The sequence below is a fragment of the Sparus aurata genome, chromosome 20 (assembly GCF_900880675.1).
Source record: "Sparus aurata chromosome 20, fSpaAur1.1, whole genome shotgun sequence".
In the NCBI taxonomy this organism is placed as follows: Eukaryota; Metazoa; Chordata; class Actinopteri; order Spariformes; family Sparidae; genus Sparus; species Sparus aurata.
Genome location: NC_044206.1, coordinates 10975667 through 10994525, shown reverse-complemented (window position 1 = coordinate 10994525; position 18859 = coordinate 10975667). Strand labels below are relative to the sequence as shown.

Below are 18859 nucleotides of genomic sequence, written 5' to 3'. Positions count from 1 at the left end.
GGGAGGTGAACCAGGGGCAGACCCAGAACTCACTGGCTGGATTATATACAGCTCATCTGGAAAGCATTGCTGGGGAGAAAGATGTCTGAAATACCTTCTAAGCCTGCTGCCATCAAAACCCAACCCTGGATAAGTGGAAGAAAATGGATGGATGCATGAATGGATGGATGGATGGATGGATGGATGGATGGATGGATGCATGGATGGTTTTCCAACATACAGCCACTTTAAGTGAAGAATTAACTGCCCTTTATTTGTGTGACGAACGCAGCTTGAGCTTCTTAACTAATTAAAAAAAAAAACGGTCCTGTAAAAGAAATTGATAAAACAAGTCGATGAGACAATCAGTGTTCCAGTGAGTCGTTTTTTAATGTGATGGGATCCTCCATGCTCATTCAAGAACATCACAGTGCTTCTAGGAAATAGCACAACCTGCATTACAAATATATAAAACAAACTAGTCACGGATTCATTCTTGTCTTGATACAGTGTTGAACCAACAGGAAATGCTCAAAAAGGGCAGATAATACATTCACTACATCACTAGAGATATAAAAGCGTTCGTCCTGAAACACATCCGCAGATACAACTTTACACTCCCCGTAACGATTCAGAGAAGAGTTTCACGCGTTTTCCCCCGATTTACATTCTAGTTTTTACATTTTTATGCTAAATCGTTTCATGTAACTAGAGTTTTAGCAGTGCTCCCATGAAACACAGCGATGTTATCGTTGTTTTTAAGGTTAACAGCTCATTAAGGCAAAGTGATCCACCGCATATATTAATGGCCAGGGAAACTTGGGGACACATTAGGCCTTTCAAATACAAAACACCTTTACAAAAAACAGAACTGAACCATTCAACAAATAAATAAAATGTGCCAAGAAAGTGAAACGTCATTGTATATATTACAGATTTTTTTTTACCATGTAGCTGTGGTCGGGGAAGAACCTCCACCCTGTCGGAGGCGACCGGCCGATATTTGGTGCTTTGCCCAGATACAGGCCTGACATCAGTCTATCTTGGCGTCTTGGTGGATGGGCTGAGAAGAGCAAGGTTATCTGACGGATGTACCGCCAGGCTCCCTTGAAATCCTGATGTTTTTATCCATTTCCATCATTTCCTTTTTACACATTCGCCTGTCCGTTTATCGCTTCACATTCATCGTTCAGGACAGACGGCGATGAGGGGTGTTTCGGGGCAATCTGCGCATCTGTCTACTGAACAACCAGACGGACAGGGTAGAGCGCGATGATTCCCGGGGCATCGGAACGCTTCATCCATTTTTTTTTTGTTCTCCTCCTGTGATACTTCCAGCGCTGCCCTGGATGGGTCAAGTCTACTAAAACATTCCTCTGAGTAAGGCGCCTCTCCAAAGATGCAATAAGAGGAGCAGGGTGCGTCAGCCAGGCAAACATACCTTCCCAGCAAACAGCAGTCCCACTATGGTGAAGAATATGGAGAGAACAAACAGTACGTAGGAGGAGCCCACCACAGTGTTGTTGGGGAGCTTATATGGCTGTCCCCCGACCTCGTTGATGTAGAAGCCGATTGGGAAGATGAGGGCGGCCATGCAGAAGAGGACCACTGTGATGGAGGCAAAGAAAAGAAGACCTCAGATGTGATTGTGAAGTAGCTAAACAAATTTGACAAAACATACATTATGATTTAAATTTACTTAAAAAGTATCAAGTCGGCTGCAGAAAAGGGAAACAGCTCAAAGTGATTTATAAATGGAACAGATAGCCTGGCTAGAGTTTACTAAAAAGAAGGTTTTAGGAGCAGTCTACCATACTCTCCTGTCTGTTAGGTCGCACTCTGGGATCGACACTTGACGGCGGCGCGCCGGAGATGCTACTGCTAACGCGAGTTGTCCAAAAACGTTAGTAAACTCTGTGTACACAAACAATGTTCTCAATGCTCGTGCTCATGTGTAAAGAGACCCTGGTGATACTACGAGCAAATTTTCATGTTGTGTCGAGCCTTCTTAGTGTTCTAAAAATAGCGATTTTGATGCTAGCGTCAGAGTGCCCCTGCACTCCATTGAAAATTAGCTTGCCCGAAAACGAAACTACGGTAAATCTTAAAAGTGCCTCTTTCCTCGTACTTATGCTTTTACACGAAAGTTTGACTCATATTCAATCACAAATAAAGCCTCGGTTGCTTTTTGGCAAGAGTTTCACTTTGAAGTGCTAGCCCCGTGAGCTAAAAGACAGATGAGGGTAAAAGCTGAAATTGTGAGCTAAAAGTTAGGGCTACTTGTCAGTGCCAATAAAAGGATACTTGAGTGATTCTGCCCTGACTATAGGTCTCTGTCCCATATCTGTAAGCTTAAAACACTGTCCACAGTATTGAGGGTCTAGTCTGCTTCATATTTTTCTGTACCCAGAGCCGAGTGACGCACAGCCCCTGCTCTGGTCATCCCTAATAGACAAACTCTGTCTCTGTTTCGATTAAAATAGAAACCGGCACATCAATTAGAGCTCCTCTGCAGTCACTTTGTCAAGATGTTCATAATTACCAGACTAAAAGCTTTTTCATGAAAGGAACCGCTGAATTCAAGGTAAGCTCCATTTATTCCTCATGAGATTGTCATGTCGAATCCCTTTTGCGGTGATTTTATAACTATAATGGGCCAGCTGAGGTTCATCTCTGACTCTGATGTGGTGCTTAACCGCTGAAAAAAAAAGTTTGCAACTTCAACTTTCAACGCGATGGATGGAAGACGATGAGAGATCACGGTGAACACCTACTCCCCGTGAAGGCGATCCAACGGGCGTACCGGGCGGCCTCTCGGCGCCAGCGGGACATCACCAGTAGGCCGCAGGTGACGGTGAGGGAGATGATGCCCAGGATGATGAAGAAGAGCGTGGTGATCCATTCCGGGGGCAGCTGCGGGGGGATGCAGATGCGGTCCCGGCCATGGATGGTCTGACACTGCTGCACCAGGCCAACAGTCAGAGAGCCTGTGCGGAGACAGAGAGGGATAAAAGGCGCGGCGGTTTATAACAATAACAGCGCCCCACATGTACATGCACCATTACACTGACATCATATGTTCCTGTGTGGCTGTAAGACATGATGAACTCCCAGGAGTCCCTCTGATTGCCCACATGGGAAGAGGAACCTGTTGGTATGGAAACGCTGTGATGGGCGGCGTGCCAGCGGCGGCAACCAGCCCCAGCGATTCGTGTACGACATCAAACAAGTTGAGGTTCCTGGCAGGGACCACCAAAGCGCCACAGAAAGAAACGGCAAGATTAACAGCCCAGACAGAAACGAGGAGATCAATGACCTCACATCAGATGGCAAATCATCTGACGGCCCTCCCGTCTCACAAACCTGCTGGGCGCTCTGATGTCAGGTACCGGGGGCTTCTTCATATCACACATTCGGAGCCCCCCGAAAGAAGAGAGACTGCATCAGTTCAACTGTGCATCCAGTCTACGCACACACACACACACACACACACACACACACACACACACACACACACACACACACACACAGAAGCCTCCACACAACACAGAGCACATTAATGCTAAATTAAATCCTCCCACACCTTCATTTATTCTTTTGTTTCCCTCCCTTTTTTCTTACTTATTATCTTCAGCGCGCAAGCTGCAAAGCACACACAGAAGAAGGCTTTTTCACATTTTATGGATTTATGGATTTATTCGGGGCAATTCAAACCCAGCGACTGACGAATTAACATAATTGTCCCGATGGCCAGAATTACAAGTTACCGATATCACAAAGAGCGCAGGAGAAACACAGGGAGGCACTGAAGCATCTTGTAAATTAGGAAAAAAAATTATATAATAAGCCGCTTTTGTACAAACACATGGCACTTGGGGCCATTAGGACCACTCACTTTTGCATTTAATGGTTTTTAAACTGTTATACTGAGTCAAAGATGCACAAAAAAAAACATGGATCTTAGAAGAACGCGGAACAAAACACAACCAAACAGACAGCAGATCTCCTTCATGCCACATAACGCTCCTGCGTTCACCACACCACAAAAATGAAATCCGCCCTTTAAATATTTATCACTGGTTTAAATTCCTTCAGTTCCTGATCTTGAATGCAGCGCTGGGTGATGATACCACGACCAGGCTGAAGGGAACGTCAGGCCTAGACCACATCCTCCTGCAGACTGACCTATCCCCCTTATACACAGGACATCCTGTTCCCTCTCAACACATCCTCTCACGCCGCAGGGTGGGCGACAATGTAAATAGTGCATTCACTTCCGTGCACACTGGACTCCGTACCAAAAGAAATACCCGCGTCCCACAAGAAAGTGCTGTTGCTTTGTGCCATTATGAACAGTGGTCTTTGTTGGGCATAAAGATGTGGTTCATATGATATACAATGAACTTAAATACATTTTATTCTACACATTTGAGGAGCCACAAACTACTGGGGGCGTTACTTCTGTATCGTTTAGGGAATGAACCACAGTATGGGTAATAAAGTTTCCTGTAATGTCAGTGAAAGGAATCTGCCCGAGACTTCTATAAGAGACAGGCAGTTGCCTTTGACAACGCCTATAGCTGGTGCAATAGTAATAGTTTAAATAGGATTTACAGATTAATCAGTAATGTTATAAATAAGATGTCCCTGATACCACAGACCAACAAAGTCCTGACATTCATACCGTGGCCTCACAAAACAAATAAAACACCGAAGCTCTAGAAAATAGAGCGTGTTTTTTTTCTTCAATAGAGACTAGAGGTCTGCCCTATCTCCAAAATCTGGACATTTACTCAACATATTTCTGAGCACTTTCCGAGGATCAATAAGCTCTAAACTCAGTTAGACGGTAGTTACAAAATCATCCAGAGTCTGATCTGCTTGCCTCTGAGCATGAGGAATCGAATGTCATGAGGGGACTCCCTAAAAACGTGTTTTATAGCACTGGGGTGGCGCCTTACATTCTGCACCACAAAGAGCGTAGTGAGCCTGATGCGCCTTGTCGCCTCGTCAGCTCGCGTCGGGTGTCTCATCACTCGTTACCTCAGACAGCGGATGATCTTCTATTTCTGTCATTATTGCTGTTCGAGTTCCATGTGAAAACAAAAATGGTTGTTAACCTAACCGAGCAGTTATGTTGACTGGTATAAACAAAGTAGTTTTTGTTGTCAACACCTAACCTGACTGTTAGGTGTCTGAAAACAATAAGTTCACCACAGCCCTGTTTGCACGGGCCTAGTATCACCTGGGGACTTTTAGTAAATGGTAATAATTGCGGATGACATCTGTGATCTTAATGCAATGATAATGTGCCATGCTCGCAATCCGTACAGTAAATATTCCACCACATATCACCGACCATATTTCACCAGACACAGAGGTCATGAGATAATATTAGTCCCGTGTGAATTGGCACATCTGTGATCTGGGGTCGTATTTCTTTTTGAGCATCTGTTTGCTGTTGTCAGACAACTAAACAAGTATGAAAATTTGATGGCAGCCGATAATGTGTCTAACAGCAGTCCACAGCTATGCTGTGAGATCGGCTGACACTTAAAAGCGACGACAGAGAAGGTCAGGAGCAACCAGAGGTCGTCATATTTGAGCACAGACACAAAGCATCCTTCACTTGACCCCAAATGAGCTGCAACTGTGTATTTACGCCTGTAGCACGTGCAGAAAGTGAGCAAATCAATTCTAAACTATATAAATAATGTGGCTGCTGTGGAACAGTGGCTTCGCTTCTAGAAGTCGATGTTAAATGGAGCCATGACATATTATTCAGGAGATAATGTCTTTAAATAAGGGTAAAAAGGACTTAAGTCTATAAGTAAAAACACTCTAAACACACACAGGACACAAAGTCTGGTTCCTTGCATGGAAGTCATATGCAAGATCCCATCGTCCTGACCTGTACCATTGGATTGGATTGAATATCATAAAAGGCCATCAGAAATGACAAAAAGTTAATTTTTTTTAAGATGCAGTATCAACTAAAAACATAACACACTGAATCTAAGACGTGCTACACAATTGTATCTGGTGCTGCTGAGCGGGGATTCCCACCAAAAAGTCCTGCAGCTCATGGCATTGAGGTTCTGTTTGTTTACCTCCAAGCGAGCAGCCATGACGTCAGATGTTTGCCTTGGCTCTGGCGTGCACACTAGCGTGTGTGCGTGTTTGAAAAGTGGCCAACCTTAACCTGTACTTAGTGAACACTCCATACACTCAGACCCTCTCCTGCTGCTTCAAATCTCTCAGCACAACACTTAGCCACACAAACACACACACTGAGTGCATGTACGGTAATCCTACTGGTGCACAGTTTCAGACACACACACACACACACACACACACACACACACACACACACACACACACACACACACACACACACAGACACACAGTGCTAACAGACATGTGGTAAGATGGCAAAGCTCGAGGAATGATTGAGCAGCTCATAAAAACATCAGCAGCTACAAAGTGATTCCAAACGATCCTGATAAGTAATCGTTATCAGAGTGCATATCCACAGTGAGTTTAGGATTATTATTGTCAAGAGGAATATCTCTGTGTTTATTCTGTTTTTTTTTCCTTCCTGTGAGTATTTTTTTTTTTTAAATCTAGAGAGGACATTTATCAGAGCTGCAGAGGCACAGTTTGAGAGAAAATTATAAAACACAATTGTCGTCTTGATGTTTCCGACTTCCAGGTTTACGCAGAGCGCTCACGGCCAAACTGAGACGCGTCACGGCTGAGCCAGAGGAGCTTTAATTCTCTAGGTGGAAAGCATTACTCTCCTCTCAGGAGGCCTAATTAAAAGTCACACATCTTCATTTCCCAAAAAGCACTTCCTGCTTCCAGGTAATTACTATTCAGCTAATTGAACGGGAACAAAAGGCTTTGAGTACAGTAAGTACCATCATCATTTCACACTATCGTTTACTACGTGGAATGAGAAGGTGCAGCCCTCAGTGCGAGCTGCTCTGAGCTTCCGTCTGTTCGTACTATAACTGATTCGGTGTGTGGTTGCTGATTTAATTACGCAAACGAGAAACTGGCTTGTTATGTATTCAACCTGCAGCCGCCGTCAGTATTTTTTTTTATTTTAATTTTTTTTTTACAACAAATGAAATCCTGTAATAAGCACTCAGCTCGCCTGTTAAAGTGCTTATCTCCCCTCCGCCGTAGCATTAGGATGGAGGCCTTGGGCAGCTGTGCATATACTGTAGTGGTTTGTTTGTCCGTTGCATCAGGTTTAGTCAATGTTTAGCTTTTCTAGCTCAGAATATCATACTCTGCAATAACCAGGGAGGCCGATTGTACATCTGCGGGACTCAAGGCTCTAAATTATAGGACTGACTGTTACAATCTATGGAATTTGCCCTCCCACAAATTATCATTATTTGCTGTAATATGATAATTAATGACAACAATAATGAATCCAATTAATTTTATTCTGAATAACAGCGATTATCAACAACGATCTTCATCAAATCATCATCAGCTGATGGTCAGGATCTTTTCAGACCCAATTATTTGTCCGTTATGGTGCATTAAAGGCCCCTTAGAACCTTCTATCACATTAAATATCCGGGACTAAATATTAAACAATCAAAGAAGAAAGAGTCTTCCTTCGTTATGATTTGTTAGATTTTACACATCAAAGTGTGTTGACAGGACGCTTAGGAGTACTTTTGCATATGTGGTTAAGCCGCCTGATATCTGATGAGAGTCCTCAATGATGTCACTCGGATCAGCGTCAGTTGTGGCTGAAACTGAAAGACTCTAATGGTGTGGAGTTAGAAAGGAAGTGAGTTTATCATACCTCTGCAGCCCTCTCCTCATCTCTTTTCTTTGTCATTTATGATGTAAATGAAGTTTCTTTGGATATTTTGGACTGATTTTCAGACAAGAGAAGAAATCTGAGGACGTCACTTTGATCTCTGGGAGCATTTTTTCCACAATATCAGACCAAACGATGAGCCGTCAGAATGATGGATCCATAATGGAAAACAATCATTTGCTGCACTCCAACAAAACTGCTCAAACTTTGGCAGAAAGTGTTTCTTGGCTAGACGCAAATGACTCAAGGTAAGAGCTGCATGAGTATGCGGCACTGTAATGAGACATATTTACTGATGTTGTGGGCGCCACGCTCCCCTTTTCATGCTGAAGGATGAATGGAGATAACATTGCAGGGATACTGACATTTGAAAATGTTACAATAAAATACCACTGAGCAGACCGACACATCACGGGTCATTGTAATATTTTCGTGTCTGTGCCTCGGGACTTTTGGTTTCATTTGCTTGAGTCTTGCTGAGATCAGGCGGCAACTGAAGATTTGAGGAGAATGATTTGCATACTGCTCCTACAATAGTCCGTCTGTATTCTTGCAGAAATGACCTTTTTTGTCTTATTGCCGCAAATACTCTTTAAAGGGGTACCTTTAAAGGTGCAATGTGTAGTTTTGGAGAAGAAATTCAAACTCAGAGTTATTATAGTTACAATTTACAAGCTGTTTTCAGAGGAAAATAAGGTCCCCAGAACACTTTAAAGTTAGAAAGGTGGCAGGGTCTGCCACATATAAACAAAGTAAAACAGTATGAAATTGTGTTGTTCTTTAAGGTCAGTTTGTTTAATCAGTCATGGAAACAAGAGTATGTTTATTTGTTTTGTTCTGGCACTAAAAAAATCAGTTAATGAATGAATATTTCTCTTCTGATTGAGATTTCTATCCTCAAAACTTCGTAGCTCACCTTTAATTTTGAAGGTGTCACGTGTCGAAACTGCGCCAAATTCGACACTGCACTTCCTTGAGTCTTTAGCAACACACCCACCAAGTGTGAAGTAGATCGGATGAACCTTTCTCCAGATATGAGAATAACAGACGGACACAGAGAATCCTTTGCTTTTTTGGTTCAATCAAAACTAAGGCTGATTTAATTAACTTTAACTTGAGTGTTTCATATTTTGTCATAATATTAAATGTAATTGAGAGTTTGTTTATTCAGTTCACTCGTTCACAAAAACAAAGCGTTTGTTCACTTTAAGACATATGAAAAGAAAAAATTCTCTCCCAAAACAACATAGTGCACCTTTAAGTTTGTTGATATTCAGCTGCAAAGAAATCTATCAGGGGTGTGTGAGCCCACTTTCAAATCATGTTACATAAAAGTTTCATGTTCACGGTGTTTTTTAATGACCTGATCTCTTATTAGTCCCCATAAACAAAAAGTACAAACGCGACCTACCAGCTGAGTCTCCAGTGCTGATCCAGTCCGGGTTGGCGATGCTGGCGATGGCGAAGATGTCCGCAGCGAGGAAGAGGCATCCTGAGATCACGGTGAGTTTATCCATGTCGGTGGGCACAGGTGGAGGTCCGAGTGTTCGTGTGCCTCGGTGTCACCTGGAGGGAGGCGGGACATTTAGGAGTCAGTCAACTACACCTCCACCTCTTGTCCCGTCACCCCCAGCGGCTCTGCGTTACGGGAACCCGCGGTGATCGTGATGAAGGGGTCGGTTTGATCCACGGTTTGTCCGCACATCGTGTTTGATGAGATCCGCAGGCTCAGATTACTCCCTTGCAATCGTCCCGAGTCTGGACCGACCTGCTGGCGCTCATCCAGCCCGGGGGGAGAGGATCGCTGCCCGGCTGCTCGTGGATCACGAATTCATCCCGGTGACACTTGGAGGAAAGCGAGTGCAGAATGTAGGGAAATCGTTTGCTTTTAATCGATGGTGAATCCTCGAGCAGTGAACACGGACTCATGCATGCAGTCCACTTATTTCCTGAGTCTGCTCCCTCTCTCTGTCCTCCTATGAAAGCTTTTTCTTTCCTCTGAAGGAAAACGCCTCCCCTGCTCACACCGAGCCGCTGCTCTGGAGCACAGAACTCCACATTCACATACGGAACAACTCTATTAAACCGCTTTGAAAAGCTTCTGAGCTCGCAGCAAGTGCGTTTTCTGCTAGGCGATGCTGTCCTCTCCCAGCGACGGGAACTAAAAATTCAGCCAGGTCGCGTCTCCATGTCTGTTGTGGCAAACTCTCGCGAGAAAATCCGTCAATAGCCGACGCTCCTTCTGCATCACCGTGCATTTTAAATGAGCTGCTGAGAGGATTTTACAATATGATGCTTTGGGTTAAAACGAAGTACTTGTAAGAAAACATCTTAACTCCATTTAGCTTTAGGACTACACCGTCTTCATGAGCAGACTGAAATTGCAGATTGTCAGTTTTCCATGAGCACTTTCCAGGTTGACTTCACTCTTATTTAGACTGTTTCTGTCGAAAGCTCAAGAACAAGCTAGTGAGTAGACCTTGAGTTAGGACTGTTTTGTTCCCAGTGTCAAGCTAAAACTCAAACACTTTATAGCATTAAAGACACACCTGAACAAAACACTTAAAACTGTGTAAGGTAGATAGAATTTATTCATTATTTTACATCAGCTATACAGTTAATGTGGACAGATGAATGAAGCACGACATTGTGATGCGCCAGGGCAGGATCACTGGAAAATATACTGTTACAACACCTATAAATACCCAGTGGTGTTATGACATTATATCTCTCAGAATAACAGAGACTCAAAAAGTGATGAGGACCTTTTCCTTTTTGTCAAAATGTAGAGGAAACAAATTCTGCTTTGCCGCCATAATAAGGGTGAAGTATGAGGGGACGAGTAGGGCTTTAGATCTCATCCACGAAGGGTGTTTTTATGAGGTTTCCGCTTGATGCCATCGTCTTCTTGCCGGACACAAATTTCTTGGCAGCCTGGAAATAAAAAGCAAGAAAGTTAATGCCAAACTACAAAAACAATTGTTTAACACAATAAATGAAGCACATTTTACATTCTCCAACTAAAGTCAATTCTATATGCTAAGGAGGATCGAAACTGCCAAAATTAAAGATGAAGAAATAAAATGACTAAAATACATTTATATATTTTTTATGTTAATTCAATTATAAATGTGGCAAATTGATATTTCTTTTGATTTTTTTATGACTGTTTTAAACTTTGCATTAAAGGGTGCAACATGTAAGAATTGGCCACCTGTCTAAACCAAAGGGAGCAGCATATCACTAAGTAACAGCAAACAATAGCTGCTTTTAGCTAGTTAGCAGTGCAGTTAGCGATCTGGACTGGGAGCTTGAAGCACTGAGGGTGTGTAGTTGTTAACACCTCTAGCTTAGGAACTTTGGGACAGCTGGTCAGCATGCTAATGGTCCGTACATATCTCTGCAAAACAATACACAGATGCCATATCGTACATACTCTTGTTAATGTTCCATTTGTTATTTTTTTATGTATTAATGTCCTTTTGCACATAACTAATTTTGATTTTCCCAAGCGTATTTATTTCTGTTTTCTTTTTACATGTGTGTATTTCTGCCTCCTTGTGCAGATGAAGGGCCAATTAAATGTGTGTCAACAAGTAAACCTTTCCCATATTAGTTTATCGACATCAGAGTGCAGATAGACTATGTACCTACAATTTTCTGTGCATTTAATGGCATATCAATTAAGCTACTGAGTCATTTATGTCCTTATTCATTTTTGATTTGGGCAGTTTCAGTCTTCCATTTGCTGCATCCATCTTTAACGCCTTAAAGGAGTCATCACCTGGTTTTTTACATATCCAGTCCCTCTTGGATCGCTTTGGATCAATTCTTAAAACTTATTAGAATTATTTTTTATTTTTTTTTAAATCAAACATAGAGCTTGTTCTGACCCTTTTTCATACCGCGACTTTCTCACGCGAGATTATGCGCGAGGTTTTGACCGGTCCGGATGTGCATTGTATTAATATGTAATGAGGCGCCCGTTGATTGGCCGCAGGAAGGACAGAGCCGGAATGGTGGGCGAGCCTGCATGCACACACAGACTCCAAAACATAAACAGCCCCCTGTCATGGCGCACACACTAAATGACGGACCTTACGGAATTCAGGCATTTATGTACGAGCCGGAGTCGGAAACCGAACGGGAGAGTGAAGAGGCAGAGACGGTGGAAGAGACACGTTTACACGTCTCTGAATGGTAAATTCTTTGTTTTTTCCTTCTTACTTTTCACACTCGTGTTTTACATGCAAGACCTGAGTTTCAATGCTGGTGGTCACGATGTATGGTGTGAAAATGACAGAGAAATAAGCAGATTCGGTGTGCTCGCTCAGAAAGTCTGGCTGAGGACAGCTGTGAGCCGATGCTTAATATGCAAGTAGCCTCCTGTGGTAATGTCACCACAGGAGCAGAGTCAAAATCTCGTGCTTTAGAACGCGCACTATTGTGCGCTATTCCTGTTCGGAAAAAGAGCCAAAGCGAAAAAAATAAGCCACTTTCAAACTCCAGCTTTTCAAGCAAGTTTCAACAGAGGTCCAACACCAATATGCATGATTTAACGAGAGAAATTGCGATTTCCGGGGGGGTGACTCCTTTAACAATAATCAAACACTGACAGGAACCAAATATCGTACATTGGCAACGTCGGTCAAGGAGACATTGTCAATGTTTTTGGAGATTTCCTCAGTGGAGACATAGGAACCGTTGGCCAGAGCCTGAGCCCCCATGTCCTCCAGCAAACCCTCTGAAGTCTCCTGAGACATCAGGATATGTGCCTTCAGCTGGGCCCTGCAGAGAAACAAAGACAAGCACTTCATAAGCCACATAAGGCACAAACTCAAAGGGGAAAATTAAACTTGTTTAAGTCTGTATTTTTTTAACAGCGCACGGCCAGTTTAACAAGGAACCAGTGCAGTTTAAGAATGTGACTTTAGGGCACCACCAACAGGCACAAAGGGGCAACTGTTTCACAGTTTCTGTATTTATTTTAATACAAGAGAGCGGTAACAATCTTCTCATGTTATTGCTTAGCACGGGAGCCAATAAGCCAGTTCCAAAAACTATTTAACTGCTTATTGGCTCATGTCTCATGCTAACTCAAATTTGAAGTCAGATTTTATAGAGGTCATAATCCCAAATGTCTTTAAAGTAGTGGAAGACTGGCTGCATCTAATGCACATAATTTTTTACCATTAACTCCATTTTGGTGTTTTTTATTGTCAGCTACGTAAAAACATGGAAGGAAGAGGCGGCATAGTTTCAAAAGTAGTGTCTCTATCTGTCCTAATGTCTTACTTGGCTTGGGTGAGGTCAGCAGCTGTGACTGCACCATCAGCAACAGCCTTCACCTGGGCAACAGCAGCCTTAATCACCTGGAGACAGAAGAACAAAGGTAACTTCAAGTCTCCCTTTCTAGTTTCATTTTAACAAAAAACAAAAAAAAAAGACTGCAGCCAATTCATTGAGAAGACTCTTGTCATGACTATGAGACACTCACATCACCAGCAGATGCAACCTGGGAAATGGTGTAGACTCCAAACAGACCGGAGTCTGAGTAGTTTACATTGAAAGCACTGACCTGTTCAAAAAAAAGAAAATAGGATTTTATTTTACAGGCATGTTGCAATTTTGATTTCACATATTAGTAGAGAGGATTTCACACTTCCATAGTCCCATGTTGAGCCAGTCAAGGGCTGTTTTACTAGTTTATATGACAAAATGACAACCACTCACGTCAAATGGGTCAGCAGTTGCCTTGGTACAGCCCTGGATCAGTTTGCTAGTGGCGCATGAGCCCCTCTTGACCAGCGGACCAGCTCCTAGAATATGTTGTAGGACACTGAAGGCCAGAGCCTCGCTGCTGCCCGCTGCTGCTGACTGGCTCACCACCGCCGAGTGAACCAAACTGTTGGTGTTGGCCAGACGGATCTCACCTGAAGAGAGGCAGCAGATGACAGAGAGGGTGTTGCAAGTGCCAACATTTAGATGTGTTTTTTTTTTTAAATATCAGTTCAGCTCACCTCCACGATACTGAGCCTTGGCCCCGGTGGAGCCTGCCCCACTGCGAATGTTGAGGAATTGCTCCCCAACTTGCTTCAGCACCGTGTGGTTGACACCTGAGGACAAAAGACATCATAAACTTAAAGATCATTTTGCCATTTAGGAAAACATCAGGGTGGGTTATCATGTTAAAGTAAAAGTAAAGGGTTAAAAGGTCTAATGACTCTTACCAAGTCCAACAAGAGCCATTCTTGCACTTGTGAAATTGTTCTGGACAAACTGGTGCAGCTGGAGAGAAATACAAACATTAGAAAGACGTTTTGAATAGATCTATTAATACCAAGTCTTACATAAAAAAAAAAAACACTGGCAAATTACGTACATGTTCAGACCCGATGTTGCCAACCATGTGATCAGGACAGTACAGGGAGTTGGAGAGAGCATTCTTGTAGGCAGCATAATGCAGATTTTCAACCACAGCTGGAGGAAACAGAAAGAGGAATGATTATGAACTGCATTACTGGATTTGAAACATCTGTCTAATGCCATTCTATATCAAACAACTTCATAAACTAGACGCTTGTAGTTCATCATCTTTGCTGTTAATTTAAGCGAGGACAAGTTTAGGATTGCAGTTTTATTTGTTGCAGCTTGTCAATAATCGGGCTGAGCTGTGTTGAATCAAACCTAGTCGAGCCGAACTAGCACATGTATTAAAAAAACATCCCAATACTGTGTCTGCGTTGCAAAGGATATAGCACCCCACCTGTTTGTTCACTGTTTGCAGCCATGGCCTTGTCCACCTTCACTCTGGGCGTGAGGTCTGTCACCTCCCACGGCCGGAACTCTTGAGCTGTTGTCACGTTGATCAAATACTCCATCACTGTGTCACTGCAGACAGGTAACATAGGGGAGAAAAAAAATGTTAGTGACATGAAGGGCTGAACCCCTCCAATATTCACATGTGACATAAAAACACTACTTTGTGAAGAAGCAACGTGTTTTACAGCTTGAATTTCTAGTCTAAAAGGACAGAGTACTGATACTTTTACAATAAATGTGAGACATCTTTAATCACTGTCCAAGTTCATGTTCATGGTTAAATCACAACAGTGATATTCGGGGTTCCCACACCTTCTTAAATATCAAAGTTAAGTCTGTAGAGAAGTAGAAATTTCTTGAATTTTTATTTTTGCATTACAATGTTCTGTGGGAACCCAGCACTTTATTCGAAAAACTCACATGTCATCTCTCAAGCAGTCAACAGTGTAGACCATGTTCTCTCTGGATGAAGTCACACTGCAGAGACACACAGATATCCAAGTAAGAAGCAGATCAAGGAAGGCATGTATACAGGGTATACGCAGGAATACCAAAGTTAAATCTAATACCTCTTAGACCTTTTAAGACACTTTCTGCACATTTTAAGACCTCATTGCCACTTTGAGTTCTAACCGGGTACAACAGCAACACACTTCAACTTACATTTACTATAGACTGAGCATAACAGATAGTCTTAGTTGGTGGTAACTCCATATCAATACAACATAATTCAAATAGGAGGGGTGAGAACAAAGCACAAGAGAATGAACTGAGTGACTAACCCAATGCAAGGTTTATTAAAAAGTAACCATTATAAATAAGTATTTGACCAATAAACAAAACAATTTACAAAACTGAAAATGAAATATATTAAACTTTGGTGAGCTTCTGGAGGGTCATGACATGTAGGAACTACCTCACACATACCCAGTGGTGGGAGAAGTATTAATATCTTTTACGCAAGTCAAAGTAGCAAGAACACAATGTAACAGTACTCAACAACAGGTAAAAGTCCTGCATTCAAAATCCTATTTAAGTAAATGTACAGTATTATCAGCTAAAAGTATCGAAAGTAAAACTTGTTCTGTAGAAAACTGTCCCTGTGACTGATATATTATTAGATAATTAACATTAGATTATTAATATTGCTTCTATTATGTTGTAGCTGTAATAACTTGATTTACCATTAGGTAGTTTCATCCAGTGGTTCCCAATCTACTGAGAAGTTGTATTATTGTTACAGAACTTTTTTCAGGAATGAGTTTTACTTCTTAAAAGGCCTTAATTTTCGCTAAATTGATTTATCAAATTTTAATACTTTTGAGGACCACAAAGATTGTTATTTTCTGTGTAGCGTTTTTTTGTAACATTTCTTTGAGGTAACTGACCTCAGGCTGCCTCCAACTGCCTCAACACCACGGCATATCTTGAAGGCTGAAGCTCCTTTGGTTGTCTGAAAAGTTACAAAGGCCAAGTCAACAAGATGAATAAGGTGGCAACAGTCATGCTTGAAAATATATACTGAATACAATCTCACAATTGTGCTTTATAGCTATATGAATAGTACAAGGGCTGCAAGATATTGGAAAAAACAGACATTGCATCTTTTTTCTGCCATATATTTATTGCTGAAACGATACATCGTGCAGTACTATTTTAAAACTGGGGAAGAAAAGGAAACCAACAAACAGTTGTTTGAAACCACACCAGACTCACAATACAACAAATATGCAGTATCATACCAGGTTGGAGGCCAGGCGGAGGAGGTGGGTGACCCCCTGGTTGTCAGGGGTCTCATAACGACAGCCGGCCTTGATGAACACGCCGATCTTGGAAGCTGGGGAATAGTTCTCCAGGGAGGCAATCACCAGTCCACTGGGCAGCCTGGTGACCTTAGGATACATACAGAAATGTCCTTTAGTTTCATGACTTTAATTTTAACATGTAGATGAAATATGCAAGCCAGTAAGCCTTAATTTGCACTTTGAAAGAGTCATCTAAGATGATCTCATTACTCATAAGAGGAGACAATTAGCTAAGGCATAAAACACTATCAAAACATGTCTTTCTCAGACCCAGAACCACACTGTCGGGACCAAGACAAGCCCAGTACAGCCATCCTCATCCCTCCCCAACATACATGGACGTCCTGGAAGGAGTGTGCAGCCCCTGGAGAGAGCTTGAGGCCAGCAAGAGGCTGGGCAAGGGACTGGCCTTTTCTGGTAGCCGCATAGAAGCGTCTCTGTGGAGGAGAGAGACAAGTGAACATCCACTGACCTGCACATCCTGCGGCTGAAACTTAACGTGTTCGGCGGCCCCGAAGTCCACCTTACGGGCAGCTTGGGCCGCGTAAAGCCTTGTCTGGAAAGATAGAGAACATTGGAAGGCGGTACATTACAACTAACATGTTGCTGGCTTGCTGGCTGATGCGAGGGCAGTGTGAGAAGAAATATGACATACTTTCACGAAAACTATTACTCTTATTAATTTTGTTCATGCTACCCCATATAAATAGTATTAAATAAATACCTGAAGTATTGTGTAGCTGGACACCCTGTAGTGTTGCTTTGGTGCGGTTAAAATATTATATTATTATCTTCCAATTCTCGCAGTAGACCATACATAAGATGACTTTCTCCCGATTGCCCCTGAATCTCTATTTAGTATCTCTTCAGGCACTTACACATGATCTTCCTCATCAGCAAGACTTTCCACACTTCCACAAGAAAAAAGTGCTGGAAATAGCAAACAAAGCAAACTGAAACTGCTGATGAATATTTAGTGATATGATCAAAAGCTCATGAACAGCTATTAAATGGACCTTATTTTGTCTTTTAAGCTCAATAGTTTCAGACTTTTGACAGCAAGCTAAATCTCTTGCGATTCATTTGAGATCTATATAAGTATTTCAATAAGTACATTGAAATCCTTACGTTCTCAATTCAACATAATACAAAGGAAATCGTGCTTATTCATAACTAATGAACAAGTCATTATATGTTTGTCTGTAAAATGCAGGTTGTTGAGAAGGAACATGTCTTATTCACCACATTTGGTTACTTTTATAACCAACAGTAGCAAACACTGTTGGGCTTTTGGACAATGGCTTTGTTGGTATAACGCCAGTCACAATACTCATAATGTACATTAAGCAGAACATTATGACATATCAACTTCTAATTGAAATGTAAGATGAGCAAGCCGCCACATTACGACAACATTAGTTGTTGAGGAGATGCGGAATCTACTAAGCTAGCTAGCTGGCTGCCTCAACACTTCTGAAGATCCCGAGTTGAGCGGATTGTGTTTAAAAATAGTTTAAATGTATAACACCCAGCCTGTGAGGTGTTCAGTATGCAACGTTATCAGCGGTTTTAGTGCTGGTTAAGCACAGTCACGACAAGCTTCAGCTGACTGCTTCCTCGTCTGCTCTTCATCACACCTTGACCCTGAAAGTCCACACCGTCCGACTCTCACCCAAAGACTGAAGCGGACGGCTCATGTTTGTACCGTAACATTTGTACCGATGTCCCGATACATAACCAAACAGGACGTGTTTGCTGGCTCCTTACCGAAAGCTGACTGATTCCCCGAATCCCCTTCATCTCCCCTCTCTCCTTCGGTCAGGACGATGGAGCAATATGGCTGTCGTGAAAGTGCCCTACCCAGAATGCACAGCGAGGTCCTCACTCGCAAAAGTAGCGCTGAGCCAATGAGCGCGCGCCCTCTGTTGCCACGGAGATGAATAGCGTGTGACCCAGCTGCAGACTGTCTAGTGAAGACTGAGCACTAACATCTTAATCATGAGTTATTATTTCAGCATATTGACAAAGTAGAGCTATACGTTTTATTTACTGTAAAGTAGGTGGTTTATTTTCCTGACCTCAGCACCTATATGAAAGGTTTTCTCTTTCATATTTCATGGCAACAGGTTTGGCTATTGTCCCACTAAAGTACCATTATAAATATGAAAAACAAATGTCCCTTAATTAAAGTTACACACACACACAAAAATATGATATATCCTGTTATTTTTTTTATTTTGCACAAGGGTGTAATGCTAATGTCTCAGCATTACACCCTTTTCTATGTTAATTACTGATACTTTGCTTTATGTTATGAATGAGATGAATGCATAGCCTGCTGTTTATGTTATAAAGTAGTCAGAAACAATAAATAAAACAAGCACTCATCATCCATTTTATAATAATC

The 18859-nt window shown here is 42.2% G+C and overlaps 2 protein-coding genes across 3 annotated transcripts; both read right to left on the bottom strand.

Moving 5' to 3' along the window:
• Window positions 1-346: 346 nt before the first annotated feature.
• LOC115571254 (uncharacterized protein C16orf52 homolog A-like) lies at window positions 347-10042 on the bottom strand. Its single transcript, XM_030400531.1, has 3 exons — window positions 9237-10042; window positions 2754-2966; window positions 347-1587 (listed from the first exon to the last, which is right to left on the bottom strand). The coding sequence occupies exons 1-3, from the start codon at window positions 9340-9342 to the stop codon at window positions 1403-1405; spliced, it is 504 nt and encodes a 167-aa protein (XP_030256391.1). The 5' UTR covers window positions 9343-10042; the 3' UTR covers window positions 347-1402.
• A 356-nt stretch (window positions 10043-10398) lies between these two features.
• Window positions 10399-18353, bottom strand: uqcrc2b (ubiquinol-cytochrome c reductase core protein 2b). 2 transcript variants are annotated; one of them, XM_030400530.1, is made up of 14 exons: window positions 18220-18353; window positions 16925-17008; window positions 16390-16539; window positions 16036-16100; window positions 15068-15124; window positions 14592-14716; window positions 14208-14305; window positions 14056-14113; window positions 13846-13941; window positions 13559-13758; window positions 13323-13403; window positions 13121-13197; window positions 12460-12613; window positions 10399-10759 (listed from the first exon to the last, which is right to left on the bottom strand). In XM_030400530.1, exons 1-14 carry the CDS (start codon window positions 18250-18252, stop codon window positions 10676-10678), a joined length of 1362 nt encoding a protein of 453 aa, XP_030256390.1. In that variant the 5' UTR covers window positions 18253-18353; the 3' UTR covers window positions 10399-10675. The 2 variants fall into 2 exon arrangements, with proteins under 2 accessions (XP_030256390.1, XP_030256389.1); XM_030400529.1 differs by lacking the exon at window positions 16925-17008 and adding an exon at window positions 16788-16889 and having other exon boundaries at window positions 18220-18350.
• Between the last annotated feature and the right edge of the window lie 506 nt (window positions 18354-18859).

Bases quoted from the DNA above. Each gene is read 5' to 3' on its own strand.
- LOC115571254 (XM_030400531.1), bottom strand. From the start codon at position 9,342: ATGGATAAACTCACCGTGATCTCAGGATGCCTCTTCCTCGCTGCGGAC. The intron at 2,967-9,236 runs GTAGGTCGCGTT...GTCTCCGCACAG, and splicing joins CAGCACTGGAGACTCAGCTG to GCTCTCTGACTGTTGGCCTG. The intron at 1,588-2,753 runs GTAGGTGTTCAC...CCTCCATCACAG, and splicing joins TTGGATCGCCTTCACGGGGA to TGGTCCTCTTCTGCATGGCC.
- uqcrc2b (XM_030400529.1), bottom strand. From the start codon at position 18,252: ATGAAGGGGATTCGGGGAATCAGTCAGCTTTCG. The intron at 14,717-15,067 runs GTGAGTTTTTCG...ACCTGTCTGCAG, and splicing joins GACTGCTTGAGAGATGACAT to TGACACAGTGATGGAGTATT. The intron at 14,114-14,207 runs GTACGTAATTTG...ATTTCTCTCCAG, and splicing joins GCAACATCGGGTCTGAACAT to CTGCACCAGTTTGTCCAGAA.